The sequence below is a fragment of the Setaria viridis genome, chromosome 4, assembly GCF_005286985.2.
Source record: "Setaria viridis chromosome 4, Setaria_viridis_v4.0, whole genome shotgun sequence".
Classification (NCBI taxonomy): Eukaryota; Viridiplantae; Streptophyta; class Magnoliopsida; order Poales; family Poaceae; genus Setaria; species Setaria viridis.
Window position 1 is genome coordinate 36,924,433 of NC_048266.2, and position 25,307 is coordinate 36,949,739.

General features: G+C 47.3%; 1 protein-coding gene and 1 long non-coding RNA gene across 2 annotated transcripts; one reads left to right on the plus strand and one right to left on the minus strand.

Moving 5' to 3' along the window:
- Positions 1-3,323: 3,323 nt before the first annotated feature.
- Positions 3,324-25,109, minus strand: LOC117851231 (uncharacterized). Its single transcript, XR_004639502.2, has 4 exons — positions 24,877-25,109; positions 24,609-24,785; positions 24,135-24,523; positions 3,324-4,277 (listed from the first exon to the last, which is right to left on the minus strand). It is a non-coding gene; the product is annotated as an uncharacterized lncRNA (long non-coding RNA).
- Positions 21,138-23,846, plus strand: LOC117851230 (tyrosine-sulfated glycopeptide receptor 1). Its single transcript, XM_034733010.2, has one exon. It carries the CDS (start codon positions 21,420-21,422, stop codon positions 23,613-23,615), a length of 2,196 nt encoding a protein of 731 aa, XP_034588901.1. The 5' UTR covers positions 21,138-21,419; the 3' UTR covers positions 23,616-23,846.
- Positions 25,110-25,307: the final 198 nt, after the last annotated feature.

A 25,307-nucleotide genomic window follows, 5' to 3' on the forward strand; every position in this document is an offset into this window, starting at 1 on the left:
TATGACGAGTATTGAATGGGTAAATGAAACACTGTCAAATACGACCTCTTGTTATAACATGTTTAGGATGAGTTGCCCATTATTTCATTAACTTCATGATTTATTGGTTGACTCCTATGGTTTGAGAGGGACTCGAGATATGTCAACAGTGGAGGCTTTAGGAATGTTCCTATGGATACTTGGTGCACCGCAGTCACTTAGGCAAGTTGAGGATCGATTTGTGAGGTCAGTGGAGACAATAAGTCGTACGTTCGACAAAGTGTTATGCACTGTTCTTAAGCTAGCAGTAGATAATATTAGGCCACTCGACCCTCAATTTAAGACGGTGCACAAAAGATTACTAAACCCTCGGTTTGCTCCATATTTCAACAACTGTATAGGAGCTATAGATGGCACACATGTACCAGTTGTGGTGCCAAGTGATAAGGTGATGCAATATACAGGGAGACATGGGTATACCACACAGAATGTGCTAGCTATTTGTGACTTCGACATGAGGTTTACATTTGTTGTTAGTGGATGGCCTAGATCGGTTCATGATATGAGAGTGTTCAGTGATGCCATAGAAAAATACGGTGACAAGTTTCCACATCCTCCTACAGGTACACTAGTTTCTATACGATAGTCTCTACATTTGTGCATATATGTTGTCTAGTTCTTTTACCTAACAAGTTTGTCTTCATTTGTAGGCAAGTTTTACCTAGTTGACTCGGGGTATCCTAACCGTCCCGGTTACCTAGCACCTTACAAGGGTACGAAGTACCATCTACCGGAGTTTTGTAATGGTCCAATGCCTAAAGGTATGCAAGAGACCTTTAATTATGCACATTCATCCCTTAGAAATGTTATCGAGAGGTCCTTTGGAGTTTTGAAGATGAAGTGGAGGATACTGTTGGGTATACCAAGTTTTCCAATGCACAAGCAAAGCAAAATTATTGTGGCATGCATGGCAATTCACAATTTTATTTGAGAGAATGGTATTGCCGATAGGGAATTTGATTTGTGCGATTGTGATGAAAATTTTATTCCAATGCCCGGAACTTCAAACCGTGGAGGAGATAGGACAAGTACCCAAGGAGGAGATGAAGATAGCAACATGAATGCATTTCGAGATGAAATAGCTTATGCCTTGTACAATAGGTCATAAAAAATTGATTTCAATGTTGTAATGATAATGTATTTTTAGTTTCATTTTGGGGTTATTGGATATTGTAATAAACATAATATTTCCTTCTCAGAGTGAAAGAGAAAAAGAAGAAGAGAGAGGAGAAGAATCGAGAGGCAAAATGAATCGAGAGGCAACAAGTAGTGCGTAAAAGAAAGGGAGGAAGTGCTTGCGTGCATGCATGCAAGGAGGCGCGGCTGCATGCAATGCGGGCCACGGGTGCATGCAGCGTTGAGCAAAAAAGGCAGCAGTGCATGCATGCATGCATGCGAGTTCAGGCAGCGAGGGCAGCGCGGGAGGAGGAAAGGAGGGGTATGGGAGTCATTTTGCTTATTAGGTGTTAAATTTTAGCCTCTCATCCAAACACCTTAGATGCTAAACTTTAGCCTCTTCATTTGAGTGGGCTAAACTTTAGCCCCTCCTCCCAAACATGCCCTTGGTCCATGAACCCAAATCACCACATTAAAGGTGCTTTCACCATGCTAATTATATCAGTATAATTACGTCAAAAGTAACCTCAATCAGTTATTCAAACTGCAAAGGTTTTATTTTGCTTCATATAAAAGAAATAAACTTACTTTAACCTTTTAGAGAGCAAGGAATCTACTACATATATCCATAAAGTTTTACTAGTTGTTTTTCTCATTTATTCTGATCATGGCCAGGTACTGATAACTTAAGAAACCAACCGGCGGAATTATTTGATCATGTCTGGCATGCAAGTTCCTGCAGGAGCCAGTGATTCGCCGGTAGTTGTTCTGGCGCCGCCCCAGCAGCAGCAGGAGCAAGAAGTCACCGTCACCCAGTTTTCTCCTGAAGCAGTCGATGGAATCATAACTAGTGAAGTTGTTCTGGCGCCGCCTAGATCAGCAGCAGAAGCAGGGGCAAGAGGTCACCGTCACCCAGTTTTCTCCTGAAGCAGTGAATGAAATCATAAGAAGATACAAGGCATTCCCAAAGTCGGAGACCGACGAGTTGGACGAGATGCGGGGCTGGCTACGCTGACGGCCTTCATCACTTACAGCATTTTTAGCTTCCCAAGGTTTCATACCTGCCACATTTTGTAAGAATTGTATTCTTTGCATGTAAAATTGAAGCCCTGTGTTTGGTGTTGGTCCACTGCCATTGGATCATTCGTTCATACCTGCCACAAAATAGGCTATGTGCATCCACTACCATTGGATCGTTTGTTCAAGGTTGTCTTCCACATATTTTGTCCATGGCCGCAGCTAGTAGTGCGCAATCCGTCATGATGCAGATCCGATCCGCTGCCCAGAATCTAGATGCAGGAGTTAGTTGTTCATCATGAGAACATTAGACTGCCAGATGCTGCAGTCACATGAATCTGAGATTGATTTTGGCACCAACCTTCTTCTGTGATCTCCTTTTTGGCCTGACGAATCCATCGTTCGGGGCTGCCGATCGGTGATAGGTCTCAGCCTCTCAGGTTACCTACAGCGCCGTGATGTACTTGCCTGATGAAGATCCCAATAGGTTACTTCTACACATCCCCGATTGACCTTTGTTTCGTACCTCCTCCTGATCACCAGGACACTTCATTGTTTATGCTTGCTTGCGTGAACTCCCCACTCTTGAACATCTCAAGTCGACTATTTGAAGGAGATGAGTTGCGATTTTAATGCTATCATAGGTGAGGCGAGGCCGCAACAGAGGCATGGGCACATGGCATCTGCGAGCAATGGACCCAATCGCCTATCGGTGACTATAGGGTTTGCCGCTGAGGTGCTACATAACCATGTAGATTAACAGAGCTCTCACGTTCATGCATGGAGATATATAATTAATATTTGAGCTAACTTTATGGCATAGGTGGGTAATTCCAACACAATAATTGGGGATTACTTTAATCTATTTTTCATAATGGTAAATGTGAGTAATTTGTTAAAAAGTATAATAGATCCAAGGACTATTATTGTCAGGGATGAATAGACTCCACCAAATTGATGGCTAGATGTTTTTGATTTTTTTTTTTTGAGAATTTTTAGGATTTCTCTCTTTTTCTATAATGTCCACCTAGGATACTAAGTGGCTTCACGTAGAATTTTCAATTAGTAATAGTAAGATGTTGACCGGCTCTAACTGACCATACTTGCCCAGCAACTCCTCTTCAGTGTTATAACATTCCAGTGTAGCTATGATCGCGGCTCTGGCCAAATCCTAGTGGTAGCTCTCCTGATTTTGTTATTTGCAGTCCAGGTAACAACCAGTTTATATAAATAGAACTCTACAGTAGTAGACTTAAGACTACGAAGCATAGTTTTTTTTCTTCTCCTTTCCGTTGAGATCTTTTGAAGCGAAATTTTATTTTTTGAAGCGACCGTTGAGATCTTTAGATCTACACAACCACTGAACTACTCAGTCCAGATACATGAGATATTGGGAACCATGTCACCTCTCAATTTTGTGTGCAGCAGGACTAACAAAAATTCACCACAACGTGCTGTGCCTGTGGCCTTGCTGTTCTGCCTCTGCTCACCTTCCCCTGGTCCACCAGTTCCTGCACAGAGCAGGAGCAAAGTTCCCCCTCCTAGAGCTCTGCATATTTCACTGGGACAGAAACTCAGCCTCTCCCACATTTCTGTGATTCTGTCCATGGCAATCCACCAGTGAAATTGGTGTTTCACAGTACCAGTGCCGTCCTCAAGACGGAAATTTCTTTGTAAATTAAATCATGAAAGACTATGAGTAGTCTGGTACTCTGGTTAGTACTCGGTAGAAACGAAGTGCCGTGAATTGCATGATGCTGATAATCATCAGGTGAAACCTTAATTTAATTGGGATGGTTCGACGACTTTTCTCTAGTCCCCAGAGGTAGAGATGAACACGGGATGAATCTAATTGGACCACAATATGCAAGTGGTGCTAGATTGTTGTGCAACTGCTACTAGTAGTCAATAAAGTATGAAGCAAACACAGTAGCCATATACCTCCAGAAGTGCGTAGTGCTCCTCGATGAGGCCAGAAAGATTAGGTACGTAGATCAAGATAAGTGCGTAGAGCTCCTCGATGCACCTGCCACTTCCTCCAGAAGTGCCCCGAGGAGACGCGAATCTTCAGAGTGATCGGCCGTTGCTTTCGCCTTTTTCCTGTTCTGCGAAATCGTTCCGGAAAAGGGTTTACAACTGTCAGGGGAACAATGAAATGGATGTGGAAAGAAATTGAGCAGTTTCTTTTTTGAAAAGAAATTCTGAGTTTAAACTGTCCTAGGTCGGGGGTTTTGACGGTCAATTGATTTCTTCTCAAGGTTTTCTTGTTCTACTATATAGTGAAACAATATGCAGCAAAAACTTTCAAGTGAGAATAGGTCGCTGAAACCATGATTTGGTTTCTTGTCGAGTGTTAGACAGTTGTGTATAGGCCGGCCCTAAGGATCTTGGGTGGTGGCCGCACCAGCTCATTACTGGGCGTGCGCCACCCCTAGGTTAGATAGGTGATCATATTAGGCTAGGATCTCCTGATTGGTGGTGTTTCCATAAACCTTGGAGACCCTAGCCTATATATGTAACCCCGGTGCTTTGCATCAATACATCTATTATTTCCCGAGCCATATTACTTTCATGGTATCATGAGTCCGGGCTACCGCCCCGATTCACCTTCCGCTGCCCTAAACCCCGCGCGCCACCCTTGGCTGCGCCACCCATGGTCGGGTCTTTATCCGCCGCCGCCGCCGCTAACCAGGAGGGTGCCGACGCCGTCGCTGACCAGGAGGGTGCTGACGCTGCTGCTGCCCAACTGCGCGCCCAACGACTGGCTGAGTGTGAGGAGGCCCTGGCGCGCGCCCTCCAGGCCGAACAGGAGGTGGCTGCCGCGGCAGCTGAGCGCGACGCCCACGCTCGCGCCACTGCGGCGCGCCAGGCTGCTACCGCCATCCTTCCCGACCCGGACGCCGACGCCGCCACCCCGGAGGATGACAATGACGCCAAGTCCCACGTCTCCAACCATCCCCTCGATGACATCCTGCAGTTCCATGAAGCCGCCGCCATCATCAACCTCCACGCCCAAGCTGTCACTGTCCAGAACATCCGGAGCTTCGTACCCATCGTCCTCAATGTCACCTCGAGTAACTACACTCACTAGCATGATCAGTTCCTTCTCACTATCGGCAAGTATTCCCTCCAAGACCATGTTCTTCGTGACGCTCCAGCGACGATTCTCCCGGACTGGACGCGCATGGACTGCATCGTCAAGTCCTGGATTTACGGCACGGTCTCCCCCGACCTTTCCGAGATCATGATGGAACGTGACAAGCCTGCCCGTGCCTCCTGGCTTGCCATTGAAACTCAATTCCTTGGCAACCGAGAGACCCGCGCCCTTTATGCCGACGTGCAGTTCCGCAACTTCGTCCAGGGTGACTTCTCCATCGCCGACTACTGTCGTTGCTTCAAGAGCATGGCAGATGCGCTCGACGACTTGGGCAAGCCAGTCTCCGACCGCACTCTCATCCTCAATGTCATCCGCGGCCTCAATGACCGCTTCCTCGACATCGGGAAGCACATTCGACGCGAGCGGCCCTTCCCCACCTTCCTGGCCGCCCGCTCCGAACTGCTCATAGAGGAGCTCATCATGGCCCACTGATCCTCTACGCCGTCCCACCGCCCTCTTCGCCGGGACCAAGCCAAGCACACTAAGTGAGCAGCGCCCGCCCATCCCGCCTTCCTCTAGCGGCCCATTCTCCGAGGGTGCCTCCAGCAAGCCCCCCAAGTCCAAGAGCCGCCGCAGCAAGCGGGGCGGCAATGGCTCCACCGGTGGCTCTCAGGCGCCCTCTAGCGACACCTCACCCGCCGGCCCTTCCAACGGCGCCAGAGGGGCAGGACAGGGGGCGGCACCCTGGCCATCTCCACGCAACCCGTGGAAGGGGTCCATCCAGATGTGGCCTAGACCCCCGCCTCCTCTTGTGCCCCTACCCCAGCTCGGCCAGCAGCAGCATGCCCTCCTAGCCCAGGCACAGGCCCAGGCCCAGGCCCAGGCCTAGGCCTTCGCCCTCCAACAGGCTCAGTACGTCCAGGTGGTGCAGGCGCAGCGGGCCATGTTGCCATGGTCCAACCCGGCTGTCTACAACTCTGCCGCTCCGTTCGGGGATCAATAGTCCCTGGCCTCATCCTTCAGCACCACGAGTCTGCAACAGCCTCAGCAGAATGAGTGGTACTTCGACACAGGTGCTACCTCTCACATGACCTCCAGCCCTAGGTATCCTTCTCCATCTTCCATTGTTGTCAGTAATGGCTAGTTACTTCCAGTCACTGCCACGGGCACTGCGCACCTTCCTAGTCATTTTTTTCTTAGTAATGTGCTTGTCTCACCCCAACTTATTAAGAATCTTATTTCTGTGTGCCAATTCACTTCCAACAACAACTTTATCAGTTGAGTTTGACCCTTCTGGTTGTTCGGCAAAGGATCTGGAGTCTCGGAGAGTTCTCGCCAGGTGCAATAGCTCCAGCCCCCTTTACCCGCTTTGTCAGCCTGCTGCCTCTGCGCTCGTCGCCGATCCCTCCTTGTCGCTGTGGCACCGGCGCCTCGGTCATCCCGGTCATGAGGCCCTATCCAAGCTTGCCTCCATGGTTCCCTTTTGTAATAAAGATGTTAGCCCCTCTTTGGGTCATGCGTGTTAGTTAGGCCATCATGTTCGGCTTCCTTTTCATGCCTCCACTTCGCGTGATGTTCACAACTTTGATCTTATACATTGTGACATGTGGACGTCTCCAGCTGTCAGTATTTCTGGGTTTAAATATTACTTGGTTAGTCTGGATGATTGTTCCCATCACTTGTGGACTTTTCCCTTGCGGTTGAAATTCGACACGTTCTCTACTTTGGCTAATTTCTTTGCTCATGTAGCCACTCAATTTGATGCTAAGATTAAGGCAGTCCAGTGCGACAACGGGCGCGAGTTCGACAACTCCATCACTCGCACATTCTTCCCCACACATGGCATGCACCTACGCATTAACTGTCCCTACACCTCCTCCCAGAACGGTAAAGCTGAGCGCATCATTAGAACCACTAACAATGTTATCTGCTCCCTGCTGTTCCAGGCCAGCATGCTGCCATCCTACTGGGCTGAGACCCTCGCCACTGCCACATGCCTCCTCAACATCCTCCCTACGAAGACAACAGTTCGTGACACCGCACTTTGCACTTTGTTGGGAAACAAATCTAAGGGAGACTTAGACACAACAAAGTTGGGAAGCACTCATGGTTCAACTCGAGAAAATAAGCATCCGTTTACATCGGGGTAGGGCTCCCCTTTTATAGTGTCTCGGAGCACACTTTACATTCCACAATTACCCTTACTCAACCACTACATTCCTAGAATATGCTATACACGAAGGTCTTTTGGAGATTACTTGTACGACTTGGTCTCCTCCGGCGAGTCACGCTTCTCACACCTTCAATTAGCCCCGTGAATCACGCTCTCAGACACTTCCACAAATCACGCTTTCACGTTTCCAACGCCTTCGCGCTTCTGACCTCGCACCCGAAGCCATTTTAGCCTTGATCCTCAAGACCATCCTAGCTTCGCACCAGAGAGGCGCTAACCTCGCGCCTTGATCCTTAACTTGTTTCAACAACCCTACATAAGACAGTAAACAACTTGGTGCTCGGGGTTAGCTTCAAGCGCTTGAGGTCAAGCTTAGTTATTGTCTAGCGATCAGTGATTGCCTCTTTGCTTCGAGACAAGACTCTTAGCAGCATCACGAGGCTAGAACTACTTTTCATGCCAGATTGATCCCCCGAGGTTAGGGACCCTAGCCCAAAGCTGCTTCTTTTGTGGGGCTAAGTTGAACACGCTAAACGTAACGACCTCGAGGGTGACCATCTTTTTAGGCAATCCCTAACAGTAGCCCCTCGTGGGCGAGGCTCGACACCGATGACCGAACCCGCGACTTAAGGATCTTCTCCCAAAAAACATCACCCTCGAGCGTTGGTTAGAAACGAGCCAACGGTTACCTTTTTAGTCTTACATGTCGATTTCCTATTGGATGACCCTTCGTATTCGGCTCGAGGTTTCAGGCGCCGTTTCGCACCTCTTACCACGCCTATAAAAGGGGGGGTGCAGATCGCTTTCGTTTTTACCCTCACGGCTTAGACCTTTGCGCTCTTGCTTTGCTCGCTACTTTTGTGCTTTGAGATTCGTGCGTTGTATGATGTTATTCACATCTTTCTTTTAGTGTGAGCTTTTGCTTTGTTTTTATTTCTAAGATGATGCTTTGCTGCCTTACAGCTGGCTCGTATTATGCAAATTGCGAGGCCCATGACAGTAGAGGAGTTTGCTGAGCAATATGGGCTTCGCAACGAGGCTGAGAAAGACCTAGATCTAGATAAGGCCGTTAAGGATGCCGCGAACTTGGCCTACAGGGATGAGGGTACCGCGGGTAGTGGTGATTCCGAGGCTGGTGCTGACAGTGAGGAGGATCTTTTTGGCGTCGAGGCCGATCCGTTAGAGCTGATGCCAGGCAAGGAAGTATACATTCCCACCATGCGGTTCAGGAAGTCCTTAGTTTCCAACAACATGATAAAGTTTTACGTCGACAAGGGTTACTTCCTCGAGAGTGTTGCTAGGGCACCTGGTGGCGAAATCGTGTCGATGCCTAGGGTAGGCAAGGCTATTGTGTTTAAGGATTTTTTCAATGCCAGATTGAGATTCCCGTGCGACAAGGATTTGCATAAGATCTTGGACCGATACAGGGCAAGGCTTCACCATCTCACTCCAAACGCTTTTATTGCTCTTTCCAAGTTCTACTGGGTCCAGTGTACATTCGGTGGTCATATCGATGCTGATGGGTTCGCGAGGTTGTTTGAACTCCACATCCAACGGAAAAGAGTTACATTTGAGGATGAAGAAGGTACCTTCGAGACGCAGGTTGGGTGTTGTACCTTCGCGACTCGAAGGAAAAATGAGAAGCAAAAAATCACAAGGGTTGAGCTTTCTTATGCACAAAAGAATAGATGGGACGACGATTGGCTAAGCTACTGGTTCTATATTAAGGTTGACATGGCCGATGCGTCTGGTATCAGCCGATCTTTCTATCCTTTCTATGCTCCCTTGGGACCTATGGACATCTCTACTACCCCTGCATTTAAGAGGTCCAAGGTTGTCAAGGAGTGCGAGAACGCTTTCTTCCTAGCCTCGAAGTCAATCTCCGGGTGGGATCTTGTTGAAGAGTTCTTAGCAGCTAACATCTGGCCCCTTTCCAATGGGTGAGGTCCATTGGAGATTGTGCCGAAGAAGGTCTTGTGGAGCACTAGCCCGCTCCTTTACCCTCGTTTCGGAGTAGAGCTGCCTGAGGGTGCCAACCCTGGTCTCTTTGCAAAGGATGTTGAGAGACACGCCATAGATATTATTGGTCCATGTACTGAGAGTGAGCTTTCGTCCGCTCAGAGCATCGTTGGGCACGAGCTCCAGGTTAACCGTGTTTTTGAGGAACTTGGACTCGAGGTTGCGCCTCGCCTGAAACCTTGTAAGGTTTTGAAGCGGATGCGAGAGGCCGGCACGACAGGCTCGGAGCAGATTGGCAGCGGTGGCAGAGGGAAAAAGAAGAAAGCCGAGGGCACAGCTCCTAAGGCCGCGGCAGCGGTTTCAAAGAAGGACGATACCCAAGCGAGCGTCATGCTTGAGGCTGCGAAAGCGAAGCTAAAGACTTCTAGCCTCGAGGCTCAGAAAAAGAAAGAAAAACCTGGCCAAAGTTCTTCGAGCGGAGCTGCAAAATCCTTTGCACCTCCTGCGCCCAAAGTTGACCTGGTCATGACCAAGTCCGAGCTCAAGGCTGCCGGCGCTCTTGCCGGCATGAAAGTTAAGAAGTTTGCCAAGAAGTCCCGTGTTGCCAAGGCTTTTAGCGAGGATGATGACGCTCTACTGGATGTTGACTTATCCTTGGTCCCTGTCGTGGACCCCAAAACCAGTGTTCCCCCAAAGGATGCTCAGACTAAGGTTGTCGCACCTCCTCCACACCCTGAGGCTACTTCTAGAGTGGAGGTGCCCCCCGAGGCTTCCGTGGAAAAGAAAAGTGAGGTCTCCGCCCCGGAGCCGGCGAAGTCAAGTAAAAATGTTGTTGTACGTTTGCCTAGACTGAGCTTTTTTTATTTTAGTGGTGCCTCTGCTAGATTCTTGATGGAGTTGCAAAAAAATTATTGGTGCTACTGGAAAGGGATACAACGAACCTCCTCTTATTCTCAAGGTGAAACCTTATGCGGCAGATTCTCAGCTACCTCTGTCCCTGGAAAGTTACAACGAGGCCTTCGGTACCAACCTTAGAGAGGAGCTAATGGCTATTCACGTGCCTAGGTCAGGTGAGGATGACATCCCCTACAACTTTCCTTTGTTGTGGGGCACTAAGGGTAGGATGCGTGCTGTAGATAAAGCGGCCAGGGAGGTTTTTAAGAGGTCTGAGGGGGATGGCGGCGAGGTTGATGGAAAGAAGGCTAGAGAGGTTCTGGGAAGTCCAAGGCTCCTGCTGAGGACGATTATGAGGACAAAGCTTTTAATCCCGAGAGTAAGTGCTCGGTCCTTAGCTCAGTTTTGTTCGTACTTAATTTTTGCTTTGCTATTTTCTGACATGCCCATTTTTTTGACAGAGTATGAAAAATTACTTATGCGTTTTGAGCCCAACGACTTAGCTAGGTGTTAGCCACCCACGGGTATAAGGTACTTTTTTCAACGCTTGCTATTTTGTTTCTTATCATTTTTGTTGTTATCTTAATTTTTCATTTTGGTGTTTCATTTTGCAGTCTGTTATTCTAGGCAAAGTCGCTATGAACAAGCTGGCGGTGAAGGAGAAGAACATGCTTGCCGAGAGCACAAAGATGATGCAACTCGAGGCTAGAGTTGCGAGGCTTGAAGAAGAAAATAAGATTTTATGTGGTTTAAAGGATGCGCTTTCGGAGTCTAACTCTGATCTTAAAAGAAACAATGTGTTGCTCACGAACACTTGCAGCGAGCTCGTCCAGCAAGTTGAGAAGCTAGAAAAGAGCACTGAGGAAAATCATGGTGTTTTGGAGAAATTCTGAAACACCATAGAAAAAGACGAACAAGCCATTCATATCCTCAGCAAAAAGCTCCGGGAGCAGAAGACCTCATGGAGGAAGCAGAGCGGAATCTTAAGAAAAGATTTGCCGAGATTTATGAAGGATACAAAGCTGCTCTTGCGGAGTTTGGTGCAGAGCCTCTTCCATTTCCAAGTGGTGAAGGTGCTAAGGAAATGTTCGATTGGATGGATGAGGAGTACAAATGCCTGCCCGAGGTTATAAACGGCATCAGCGACTTTGCTGCTTCGTTCTGCCTTGATAGCGTGTTCCAACTTCTTGAAGAGAATAGCTGCTCTCATTTCTTGATGCTTGCGGCTCGCTCCCACAAGTTCCCCTCGGCCTCCGAACTTGGCGCAAGGGAGAAGTCAAAAAACATGAGGGCCACAAAGATGAATTTTTACAAACAGCTTTGGGATACCTCCGAGCGGGAATACACGAGGCTAGTTGCCCAAGAGCGGCTTGCATAGGTCAGAGTTCACATAATTTTGTATTTCTTTGGCTTGTGTTTTTTTCCTTAATTATCACCTGATGTTGTTCTTCATATGTCTGCAGACCAAGGCGAAGGAAGCAAAAGGCAAAGGTGGGAGCGGGAACGATGGTGCTGATCAAGGAGGGCAGTGACTGTCGAGGCTAGCTAGGAATTTGTGTATGTGGTTTGGGACGTTGTGATACATTCGATACTTGGTGGGCTGCTTTTGCGGGCCAGATTGTAAATATTTGTTGCTCGGCTAGAACTTAAGTGCTCGAGGTTGGGTACCTTTAGCGTTTGTACCCTCGCGGATTTTTTTTGTCTCAACGTTTTTATGTTTGAGTGATTTCACTCGCCTAGCAATGAAACCGTAGCATAAAGGAGCGAGTGTTGTTCTTTCTTTTTGAAAAACGTCAACCGCCCTAGTTTCTTTATGCGTAGGCTTTGGTTGACTTTATGCGTTCATTTTTTGAGCTTAATCGATGAAGAAGAAGTTCCGAGAACAAAGGAATGACAAGTGCTTTTTTGAAAAATGTCACCCTGCTTGCCCAATGCTCGCAGGTCTTACTCGAGGTTGTTTTCTCACGGAAAGAGGATGAAAACGATTTTTGTTCACCAAAAAACATCAAACCCCCCCCCCCCTCATTCTTTTTTGCGAAAGAGACTGAGTTTAGATATTGCTGCCGGAAGTCTTGTTTTCGAGAATAGATAGCGAAAGACAAGAGTAGCAAGCTTTACTTTTTTTTGAAAAAATGTCACCCTCACCCTTCTCATCTTTTTGTGTGAACGAGGTTAGGTGAATCTTGATAATCTACAAGATAAGTCAACGGAAAACTTGTTTTTGAGTTTTGTTGACTTAAAAATGCAACGATGGTTTGTTTGATATCGCAACCCTTAGTTGCTTCAACCATGAAATTTTACGAGGTTACAAATTTGGGTCGGTTTTACTGACTTCGTGGCTTACACTACGAGGTTTATTTGTGGCTTAGCATGTGCTTTTGGAAAGTTAGAAGTGAGCTACCATCTTTTTCTTTGGATGGCTGCGCGATGGCAAATCATAGTTGGGACCGAGGCTAGGATCTAAGAAATTAGGGAGCGAGGATGCCTTTTCAAAAAAATGTCACCCTTCCAACCCTGCTGTGAGAGTTTTGGCCGAGGCTAAAGCCTTTGTGCAAAAGGACAAAATGAATTTTTCCAGTCGAAAAACGTCAACCCCCCCTCTTTTGTCCTTTTGCATGGAGGGGGTTTAGATTGAGCATAGCTTAGTCTGAGTGTTATCACAGTCTTTTGGCTGCTTATTGCCGCCTCTCTATTTTCTAACTTGCAAGTTCGGGCCTAATCATCGTGATCCTTGAGTGAAAATATAAGTTTCTGCGCATATAGTGCGCATTCAATGCTAGGCTATGCAGCTTATTGCTGCTTTAACATATCTTGCGCAGAAACGCAAGTTTTCATCGCGCAGAAACGCGAGGTTATGCAACTTGTTGTTGCTTCGAGACTTGCGCAGATACATAAGTTTTTTCATCATGCGAAAACGCAAGGTGAGGCAACTTATTGTTGCATCTGAGACTCTTGCACAGAAACGCAAGTTTTCATCACGCAAAAACGCGAGGTTAGGCAACTTGTTGTTGCATCTGAGACTCTTGCGCAGAAATGCAAGTTTTCATCGCGCAGAAACACGAGGTTAGGCAACTTGTTGTTGCATCTGAGACAAAGATCATAGGGGGGAACTTGATTTAATTGAATAATGGAAATTTTACAAGGATCTGCCTCGTTAAAAACCTTGCCTCCAGAAAGGAGCCCCCCTAGCAAGTAAACTCATTACCCTCGACATTGTTTATAACTTCACAAGCCGAGGGTAGCGTTGAACAAAATGTGAAGGGTAGTACTTATGCAAGCTATCGACATTCCATGAGTGTGGCAGCTCCGTGCCAAACTGGTCCGCAAGATGAAAAGACCCTGGCCTATTACTTCGTGTGACAATGTATGGCCCTTTCCAAGCTTCCTGTAGTTTCCCTTCCCACTTTGATTTCCTTGTGCACCACTTTTTTGTTTCTCCACTTCCTCGTTTCTTACTGGTACTTATCGATGTTTTCTGCAGGTTGCAATATCTCAAGCTCTATCGTATCTTTTTCAATTTTTATATCATTTGGGTTAACCTCGGTCTGCAACACTCTCGAACTATTTTTTTTATTTCCTCTGGTGTCATTGCCTCGGAGCCAAATAGCAGTCGAAAGGGTGTGAAGCCTATTGCTCGAGATGCTATGGTGTTGTGGGACCAGATTACCTTCGGGAGCTCATCCACCCACTTTTCTTTCTTTTGATCAAAGAGACATTTCTTGATGGCTGAGAAGATCAATCCATTTGCTCTTTCCACTGCCCCGTTTGATTGGGGATGATATACTAAGGCAACCTTCACCTTTGTACCGATGCTGGTCCAAAACTCCTTGAAATCATAGCAGTCAAATTGCTTGTCGTTGCCCACAGTTAGTTCCCTAGGTACTCCGAATCTGCAGATGATGTTCTGTCAAAAGAATTTTTGGACTGAGCTCGAGGTTATATTCGCCAACGGCTTAGCCTTGATCCATTTCGTAAAGTAGTCAACTGCTACTACAACAAACTTGCAATTGCCTTGAGCTGTTAGGAGCGGGCCTACTAGGTCCATACCCCATCTTTGTAGAGGCCAGGTTGGTGGGATGAGTTGTATTGGCAGCGAGGGTGCATTCTGTTGGTTTGCTGTCTTTTGACAGGCTTCGCAGCGTCGTACGAGGCTTTGTGCGTCATGAATTGCACTGGGCTAATAGAATCCCTGCCTTAGTGCTTTACTTACCAAGGCTTTGGATCCGATGTGCGACCCGCAAAAACCTTTGTGAATTCCAGTTGGTAGCTCATTCCCGCTTTTTGTGTCTATGCACCGAAGCCAAGAGGTTGATATCCCTAACTTGTATAATTCTCCATCAATTATCGTGTAGCCCCTGGCCTTTTATTTTAGTCTACCTAGCTCAACCTCGTCGTAAGGCTTGAAGTAACCTCTCATGTAAGCCATAATTTGGGCTCTCCAATCAAAGCTTTCAATTGCGTTTATTGTCTTTGAGGCTGGCACTTTTGTCGATGGTGTGTGAATGATTTCATAGAACACGTCGGGGGGGGGGCATGGGCTGACTTTGTGCTACTACTTTTGCAAGTGCGCCTGCCTCATCATTCTCCGCCCTCGGGATGTGTTGTACAATGAAACCCTTGAAATGCTTTTCCATTGCTTTTACTGCTGCAAGATACTTGACTAGCTCCGGCTCTCTAGCCTCGCTATCCTTTTCTATGTACTCTTTAATTACTTTAGAGTCTGTCTTTATTATGAACACTTGTTGACCTAGGGCCTCCATTTTCCTTAGCCCCATGAGCAGTGCTTCGTATTCTGTGGTGTTGTTTGTAGACTTCGCATCATTTGTGAAGCTGAGCCTCATAGCATATCTCATCTTGACGCCCGATGCCAAAGTTACAATAGCCGAGACTTCAGCCCCTCTGTCACACCAAGCATCGTCACAGTGTATAACCTATGGAGTCTCAACCTCGTCTTGGCTAGCACATGGAGACGTCCAGTCTGCATGAAATCCGCCAGGACTTATGATTTTATGGCACTTCTTCTCTCGAAGTCCACAACATATTCTGACAACTCTGATGCCCATTTAGTGATCCTCCCCGAAGCTTCTCTATTTGTAAAGAGATCTTGTAGAGGTTGGCTTGTGACTGCCACGATTCTGTGGCCCTCAAAATAATGTCGCAGCTTGCACGCTGCCATAACCACTGCATATGCGATTTTCTCTAGCTCCGAATAGAACAGCCTTGAACCTGATAGTGCTTCCAATGCGAAATAGACTGGGATCTGTTTCAGCTTGCCATCGATTTTTTTCTTGAATCAGGGCGGCGCTGACAGCTGAGTTCGAAGCTGACACATATAGCAAGAGAGGTGATTTGGTTCTGGTGGGCACACTTGGTCATGTTTGTCAAGTAGTCTTTGAGCTGTTGGAAGGCCTCACTTTGCTGCTCCCCCCACTCAAACTTTTTAGAGTTTCTTAGGAGTTGGAAGAATGGTAAGCTTCATTTCGCGGCTCTTGGAATAAACCTGTTAAGGGCAGCAATTCTTCCCATCAGCCTCTGGACATCCTTCACCGAGACTGGCTCCCTCATATCAATTAGTGCCTGGATGCCCTTCATTGAGACTAGGCACCCTAGAACCTTGCCTCGTTGAACCCCAAACACACATTTCTCTAGGTTGAGCTTTAGTTTTGCTGCTCTTAAGTTAGCAAAAGTTTCCGCGAGGTTGAGAATGTGATCTTTCCTCTTATCACTTTTCACGATTATATTGACGACATAAGCTAGGATATTTCTGCGAAGCTGTTTGGATAGGAAGATTGCTATCATTCTTGAGAAGGTTTGCCCTGCATTTTTTAGACCCTTTGGCATCTTTACGAAGCAAAAGGTTCCGAAAGGTGTTAAGGATCGCATTTTTCCCTCATCTTCTTTTTTTATTCTAATCTGGTGGTAACCCGAGAATAAATCCAACAACGATAACATTTTGTTACTTGCAGTGTCGTCCACCACCTTATCTGCTCTTTCCAACGGGTAGTCATCTTTCAGGCAAGCCTTGTTTAGGTCAGTGAAGTCTATGCACATTCTGCACCTGCCATTCTTCTTTTTGATTGGTACAATGTTGGCCAGCCATTCTGGGTAGATGATCAGTCATATGACATTAGCCTCGAGGACCTTTCAACCTCGACCTTCACTGCTTGAGCTTTTTCATCTAACATTTTTCCGAGCTTTTGCTTTTTTGGCTTCGCACCAGGCTTTATGTCGAGGCCATGCTTGATTATCTCTCTGTCAACCCCTTGGAGGTCACTTGCGGACCAGGCGAAAATATCTTTGGTTTTTTTAGGAAATCAATTAACTCCTTCTCTTCCTCGAGCTCGAGGTTAGCCCCTATCGTGACATATCTGTCCACGACATAGTCATCTAAGAGGACTCTTTTTGCTTCGCCATTTGCGCTTATTTTTATCTTCCCTTTGTCCCTCTTGGGCTCAACATATGGTTTTTTCTTTTCCTGCTCTTCATCCTCGTTAGGGGTTGTTAGGTGGTGGACATTCTTTTCTCCTGGGGTTACACCCTTTTCTATATTCCTGGCGGTTTGTTGGTCGCCATAGACTGTGATGACTCCTTTCAAGGCCGGAATTTTCATACATAAAAACAGCTGCCTGATTGCTGCATCGAACTTGATGAACCCTCTCCCGAGGATGGCAAAGTAGGGGTTGTACATTTCAACAACATCGAATGTTATGCGATCTGTTCTTGCATTATCGAGGTTTTCAAATAAAACTGGTAGTGCTATTGCTTTAACTAGCCTCCCTCCGAAGCCAAGTAGTGGGACTTCTACTAGCTCGAGCAAGTGTGGGTCAATTTTCATCTCCCTAAAGGTGTTTGCGAAGATGATATCTGCCATTGTCCACTAGGACCTTCCGTATCTTCCAGCCAGCAATGATGGCCTCAATCACTATCGCATCATTATGCGAGGTTGTTTTCAATTTGAAGTCTTCTTCTGTGAAAGAAATTGGCATGTGTGCCCACTCTGGCTTAGCTAGGGGGCCATCAAGTATGATTGTGTTCACCTGCCTAAAATAATCTCTTTTTTGCCTTTTATTTTCAAACTCGAGAGAAGACCCTCCGGCGATTGGCATTATCATGCCATAGGTTGGTAGAGCATTTGAGCTGTCCTCGTGACGTTAGAATTGCAAGGACCCCCCCTGAGATTGGCATTATCATGTCGTATGTAGGTAAAGCTTTGGCATTGTTGTTTTGTGGGTTAGGCTCAGCTTTTGGAGTTTCATTGGGTAGATTTGGTGGTGGTAAGGGTATCTCTTGGAGAGGTTGGGAAGGCGCGAAGTTTGGAGCTTGCGAGGTTAATTAGGTTTGAGGGCGAAATTGCGGTGAATGTTGCCACGCCATGGCGGGCTAGAAAGTTGCGAGGCTGGGATTTGGGTAGTACGGTGGTTGTGACCAGAAGGTGGTATGGTGGATGGTTTTGGGTGCACAGGCTGCCTTCTTTTCTTCGGCCATTCAAGAGTCTTTAGCGCCTCAAGGTAAAAATCAGTTGCATGGTCAAGCTGTTTGCCATGAAACGTGCAGTAAAAGGGGCTTTGTTGATTATTTTGGTTACTTGGCCTCAGAGGCCCTCTGCCTTGGTCTCTTCCTCTTCCAGCATGGTCGCCCCTCTGGCCGTTGCCAAAGTTTGGTTGATATTGGTGGTTTCGATTTCGGTTTCGGTTTTTGTTTTGGTGCAAGGGTTGGTTACCCTCGATCGCCAGCACTTGTTGGGTTGGGTGCAAGTGGTGGTGTTGCTGGTGGTTGTAGGGAGAGGCTTGCCAGTTTCGGTCTTTCTCGGTTTACATCTAGCGGTTTCTCTTCACCACCCTCCTTCTATGGTCTTCATCCGATCTACAATATTTGTCCAGCTCTGCGAACAAGGCTTCCATTATTTTTGGCTTTTTTCCTTGATAGCTTCGAGGCTGTTGGCCCTGGATTGAGCCCCTTGATGCAGGCTGCTATGGCCACGCTATCCTCCACATCTAGAGTTTGCGATTTAAGTTGGATAAATTTTCTTACATAGCTTGCTAAAGGCTCTTTACCTTTTTGCACACAATTGAACAAGCCCCCCTCATCAGTCACGGCTCTATGAAAGCCTTGAAAATTTTGTATCAGCTTAGCTTTAAGATCGACCCAACTGCATATAGACTGCGGTGGGAGGAGTACCAATTTAGTGCTGCACTCTCGCACGCTATGATGAATGACTTTGCCAATACCACATCATCTCCCCCTGCCAAGGCTATGGCTGTTTCATAACTCATGAGGAACTGGCGAGGATCTATTTGGCCATTGAACTTTGGTAGTGCGACTACTTTGTAGGTTGCGGGCCATGTGGTTGTTTGCAAGCCTAAGGACAGTTGGGAACTTTTGTCGATAGTTGTGTATGCGCTCGTTGCCACTGGGGTGTTGTGTCCAATGAGGCTAGGATTTGGGTATATGATGGGTGTATCATTGGTGCTGAAGGTTTGAAGTGGTGGCTGCGGTGGCTGTTGTGGTGTGTTGTGCAAGTATTGCAACTCGTTCAACTCTTGTTGCAACTTCACTAGTTGCCTTTTGGCCTTGTTTAGTTTTGCCAGCTTGTTGCCTGCTAGTCTTTGTACCTGGAGCTCTTCAGCAAATTTCACTTTTCCTTTCTTTAACGCCTCTAGCTATTTGAGTGCCGAGGCTAGCTCTTCTTCTGTTTCACTAAGGGGCTCATCGTGCGTGTTTGTTTGCTGCGGTGTTTGGCTCGAGGTCCCCGCCTCAACTCTCCCTTTATGTGATCTTGTTCTTAGATTAGCCTCAATTCTTTTTAGCTTTTCTACCTTATTAGTGTTAACTTGCTCGACCGAGACAAGCTGACTTTCTTGCCCTACCTCGTCTTTGGTGGTTCTCTTCTTCTTCTGAGGTGGCATCATGGGTTACTTAGTGGCTCAGAACACGGTGGGCGCCAATGTTAGGAAACAAATCTCAGGGAGACTTAGACGCAACAAAGTTGGGAAGCACTCGTGGTTCAACTCGAGAAAATAAGCATTCGTTTACATCGGGGTAGGGCTCCTCTTTTATAGTGTCTCGGAGGACACTTTACATTCCACAATTACCCTTACTCAACCACTACATTCCTAGAATATGCTATACACGAAGATCTTTTGGAGACTACTTGTACGACTTGGTCTCCTCCAGCGAGTCACGATTCTCACGCCTTCAATCAGCCCCGTGAATCGCGCTCTCAGACAATTCCGAGAATCACGCCTTCATGTTTCCAACACCTTTGTGCTTCTGACCTTGCACCCGAAGCTGTTTTAGCCTCGATCCTCGAGACCGTCCTAGCTTCACACCAGAGAGGCGCTAACCTCGCACCCTGATCCTTAACTTGTTTCAACGACCCTGCATAAGACAGTAAACAACTTGGTGCTCGGGGTTAGCTTCGAGCGCTCGAGGTCAAACTTAGTTATTGTCTAGCGATCAGTGATTACCTCTTGGCTTCGAGACAAGACTCTTAGTAGTGTCACGAGGCTAGAACTACTTTTCACGCCAGATTGATCCCCCGAGGTTAGGGACCCTCGCCCGAAGCTGCTTATTTTGTGGGGCTAAGTTGAACATGCTAAATGTAACGACTTCGAGGGTGACCATCTTTTTGGACGATCCCCAACACACTTCACGGAAACTGCCATCCTACGAGCACTTGCGCGTCTTTGGGTGCTCCTGCTACCCGAACCTGTCTGCCACGGCTAGCCACAAACTCGCCCCTAGGTCCACCCTCTGTGTCTTCCTTGGTTACTCTCCCCACCACAAAGGATACCGCAGCCTTGACCTCATGTCCAACCGTGTCATCATCTCTCGTCATGTCATCTTTGATGAGACAGCTTTTTCTTTTGCGGGGCAATCGCCTTCTCCATCGGCGGCTGATTTTAGTTTTATGGATGAGTTCACTAATCCTATGTTGGCCCCCATAGGACCACCATAGTGTCTTCTACCTGCTGGACCTCCCGATGCCCCCCCCCCCCACACACACACAGCACAGCCACGTGCGGCCTGTGCCTCACCGGCTGCTAGCCATCCGCCGGCCCTTGCTGGCCCTCTGGTGGTGCTGGAGCCCTCTGGATGCCTACCGGCCATAGCCGACCAGGAGGTGGCGCCGCCGGTCCTGCTGCCGACCCCTCACCGGCCTCCGTCGGCCAACTGGCGGCCTGGTCACCAGCCGCCAGCCCTCTAGCACCTGCCGACCCACTGGTGGCGCCCCTGCCCTGCCACTACACTCGCCGCCGTCCTGAGCCCGTGGCGCCGCCTCCTGCGCCCACATCTCCAGCGCCTGCCCCGGTGCCCCTTGTGCCCGCGCCTGCGCCCGTGGCCCAGGCTCCTCCTGTGTCCGTGCCTCCGCCCCTGCTGCCTCGAGGCGCCGTGCCGGTTTCTCCTATGCGGAACCAGCATGGCATGAAGACCAGTGGTTGGTGGTGTTTCTATAAACCCTGGAGACCCTAGCCTATATATGTAACCCCGGTGCTTTGCATCAATACATCTATTATTCCCGAGCCATATTACTTTCAAAGAGTCCTATCATCTATTCAGAAGATATGCATGAATATATGCAGCTATAAATTATCTCAGCATGGTGCGATATTCAACACCAACCTGGGCTTAGAAAAGATATTCAGTGGCAACTTCCAAAGTTTGATGACGACCTGGGGACGGATAACCAACTAAGGCTTTGTACACGAAAGTTGGACTTTTGCACGTAGAGTTGTAGCTACCGAAGCAAAACGTCAAACATGTGAAGTGGGCAAGAAAAGTATTTCCTTTTATTTTTTTTTCCACTCTGGAGCCTATTGAAAAAAAATGCTGGTGGCAAACGTGTATTTTCCTCAGAGGGGACAAGACGAGGAAAGATCAACAGCACAGAAAGAACAAACAGCTTCTTCTTCCCCCATGCTGTCGTAGAAAGAACCTCTGTTCTTTAGCTAGTCAGACCCCAAATTGAGCCAGTCTGTTCGCTTCAACTTATCAGTCAGCTTATCAGCCACCGAACAGTATTTTTTTCTCACTACAAATCAGCCGTTTCAGCTTTTCAGCCGGCTTATAAGTCCAGCCGAACACTCCCAGCGTCTCTGCATCAGGGAGTTTCATGAGAGAATCATGCGGCCACTGAATTTGCCATGCTGCAGCAGCAGCTCCTCAAAACTACCCGTGCCTTCCTTTGGCCTTGCCTTCGTCCTCCTGCTCTCCACGGCCTCCTTCGTCAGCTCCTGCACAGAGCAAGAGAAGAGCTCCCTCATTGACTTCCGAGATGGACTCTCGTTGGAGGGCAATGGCGGCCTCAACAACTCATGGATTAATGGCACAGACTGCTGCCAGTGGGATGGAATCACGTGCACCAACAGCGTTGTCACGGAGATCATGCTTGCTTCTAAAGGCCTCCAAGGGAAGATCTCACCGTCTCTTGGCAATCTCACCGGACTGCTGCACCTCAACCTCTCCCGCAATTCACTCTACGGCAGTCTACCAGCAACTTTGTTGTTCTCCAGCAGTATAATCATCCTGGATGTCAGCTTCAACCACCTATCTGGTCCTCTGCTAGAGCAGAGATCCTCAAATCCTGGCCTTCCTCTCCAGGTACTGAATATCTCGAGCAACTTCTTTACAGGGCAGTTGCCATCCACAACACTGGAAGTGATGAAGAATCTGGTTGCTCTTAATGCAAGCAACAATAGTCTTATGGGACCGATGCCATCTTCTATTTGCAACAACGCCCCATCATTTGCCATGCTTGACATTTGTTTAAATGAATTCAGTGGTACTATTTCCTCAGAGTTTGGCAATTGCTCCATGTTAAAAGTACTCAAGGCTGGTCAAAACACCCTTACAGGGGTTCTACCTCATGAACTTTTCAATGCTACCTCATTGGAGCAGCTCTCTTTTCCAAACAATGACTTGCAAGGGATTCTTGATGCATCCAACCTAGTCAAGCTCGCCAATCTGATCATCCTTGATCTTGGATCAAATGGGCTCCGTGGCAATATGCCAGATTCTATTGGGCAGCTGAGAAGATTGGAAGAGCTCCACTTAGACAACAACCTGATGTCTGGAGAGCTACCATTGGCCCTAGGTAACTGCACAAGGCTCAAGTACATCACCCTCAGAAATAACAGTTTTAGGGGAGATCTTAGCACAGTTAACTTTGCCCAGTTGGATCTGAGAATTGCAGATTTTTCAATCAACAAATTCACTGGTACAATTCCAGAAAGCATCTATGCATGTAGCAATCTAATTGCATTGCGGCTGGCCTACAATAATTTTTTTGGGCAATTCTCACCAAGAATAGGCAATCTCAGGTCGCTGTCCTTCCTTTCAATTGCCAATAACTCATTTACAAATATCACAGATGCACTTCAGAAGCTCAAGAGCTGCAAGAATCTCACCTCCCTGCTCATTGGAACCAACTTCAAAGGTGAAATCATACCGCAAGATGAAGCAATTGATGGTTTTGAGAATCTTCAGGTTCTGACCATAGATGCATGCCCATTAGTAGGGAAAATCCCTGTTTGGCTATCAAAGCTCACAAAGTTGGAGATACTAGACCTATCAATTAATCAACTTACTGGATCAATACCATCCTGGATTAATGGACTGAAATTTCTCTTCTTCCTGGACATATCAAGCAACAAGCTAACAGGGGATATCCCAACCACATTGATGGAGATGCCAATGCTACAATCAGAGAAGAATGCTGCCAAGTTGGACCCAAAGCTCCTTGAGTTACCTGTATATTGGACACAATCACGTCAATACCGTGTGCTCAATGCTTTCCCCAGTGCATTAAATCTATGCAACAATAGATTCACAGGCATCATTCCCCGAGAGATTGGTCATCTGAAAATGCTCCTTGTCCTCAATTTCAGCTCCAACAGCTTATCTGGAAAAATACCATGGCAAATCAGCAACCTCACAAGCCTGCAAGCGCTAGACCTGTCAAACAACCAGCTCACAGGTGAACTCCCATCCGCATTGAGTGACCTACACTTCCTTTCTTGGTTCATTGTGTCTAATAATGAACTGGAAGGGCCAATTCCAACTGGAGCACAGTTCGATACATTTACCAATTCTAGCTACGGTGGGAATCCTAATCTGTGTGGCACTGTACTCAGCGTCCACTGCATCTCCGCATCAAGACACCAATACTCCATCTCACGAGAACACAAGTTGCATCGTGCAATTATCTTTGGATTTGTTTCCGGAGGACTTGCTGCTCTTGCATTGCTGGCATGCTTCCTGATTGCAAAATTGGTATATGATGATCACACTGAGAACCTAGTTCTCCTTCAGAGGCGGTAGCTTTACTGACTGTATGATGCTTTGAGCATTGTGATCTTATTAACCCTAGTAGTTTCATTCAATTGAATCCTATAGTCCCATGTGCAATTATTAAACCTTTTTCTAGAAACTAGTACTTTTTAATCATTGTCTGTACATTGTGCTTATTGCCGCCAATTTTGATAGTTGATATACTGACCAGAAATATCTTGTATTATATACTTATAAAGTAAACTGAGGTTCTCAAATCAACTCAGAGTGCATAAAGGGACACCTAAAACAATTCTCTAGACTAGATGCCGCAGTGCCGAGCTGCTACTGCAGTAAAGCTAGCATTATTAGCACATAACCTAGCTAGAAATGTACATGTACCTATAAAGATTTGGTGGTTCTTAAGCACTATTATTTGTTAAAGAGTACTCTTTGTTAAATCTTCAGTTTGCGAATCCACCACATTATCACAATCTCCAAAAAAAAATCATACAGCAACAAGGGGATTCAAAATGCACTCTAGAATTTAAAAAAAAGACGCAGTTCTACCTCGCAGGCTCGAAGCTTTTGACGTTGCGCACGCGCCGGCGTCGGCAGCAGGACTGCAGGAGCAGCGAACGCCCAGTCGCCGCCATCGACTGTACCCCGTGGCATTGAGGGGAACCGCCGCTTCATTCCATTCCGCGATCCTTCGGCACTGCGCGTCGCCGAGTGGAGCCAGTGCACGTGCCGTGCGTCTCCATCCCGGAGCGCAGGCGAGTTGCGGCCCCGCCGGCGGCCGCTGGTGGAGCGGGAGCGGCGGGCCGGCGGCGAATCTGGTTTGGACGGGACGGGCGATTGAGTAGCTGTCATAGTGTGGGACCAACAAATCTGGCCGCTCGATTTGGATCCGATGCTCTGGCGATTGCCGTATGCGAGCCGCTGGATGCATTCAGAAACTGGAACGATGATTCGGACTTCAGTATGCACCGGTACTTTGCAAAATTTGCAGGAACTTTATAAACAAAAAAAATCGATTCTCACAATGAAAGAAAAACTCCCTTCATCAATGTCCAAAAACATGTGAATTTCCTTATGAGAACCATGCAATCTTGCTTCCTCGTACAGTCGTACTACAATTGTTGTCGGCTCGATCGGTTTGCCTACTCTTCCCCTTCTTTATAATAGCCGATTAGTACACATCAATGCCTATGCATCATCCTAGAAAACATCCAAAGAGGCATTTCATTATTTCTTGAGAAGAAAAGGGCACGCCTGAGTTCTCTACAATATCCACTTGTTAGCAACTCACTTGACCACCACCATGAACATGCACAGGGAAGCACTGATAACTTGATCCAACGCAATCATAGAGGGACAGAGTTCGGGATAGGCAGCAAGCAGGGGGATAGAAGATAGAAGGGAGATGCTAGAAGGTTCTAGAAGATACTAGAAGCTTAGTTCTGGGTACAAGAGAGAGAGTGGTAGAGGAGGAAGAACAGAAGAATGAGAAGATAAGCCCGTCGGCGTTTCTGAATAATCATCGATGCCTTCTTCTGTGCTATCATTTCCTTCTTGTAGATGTTGTCTAGGCAAGTCCAAACTCGCCACGGCCCATAGCCCATGCGTTGGCCCACTCTGATGTATAGGTTCCCTAACACCACTCTTATTGCAAACCCATAATCCTTGTCCCAAATAGACAAGAACCCCATTGTATACTTCACTTTTCATTTGTCTGTCTAC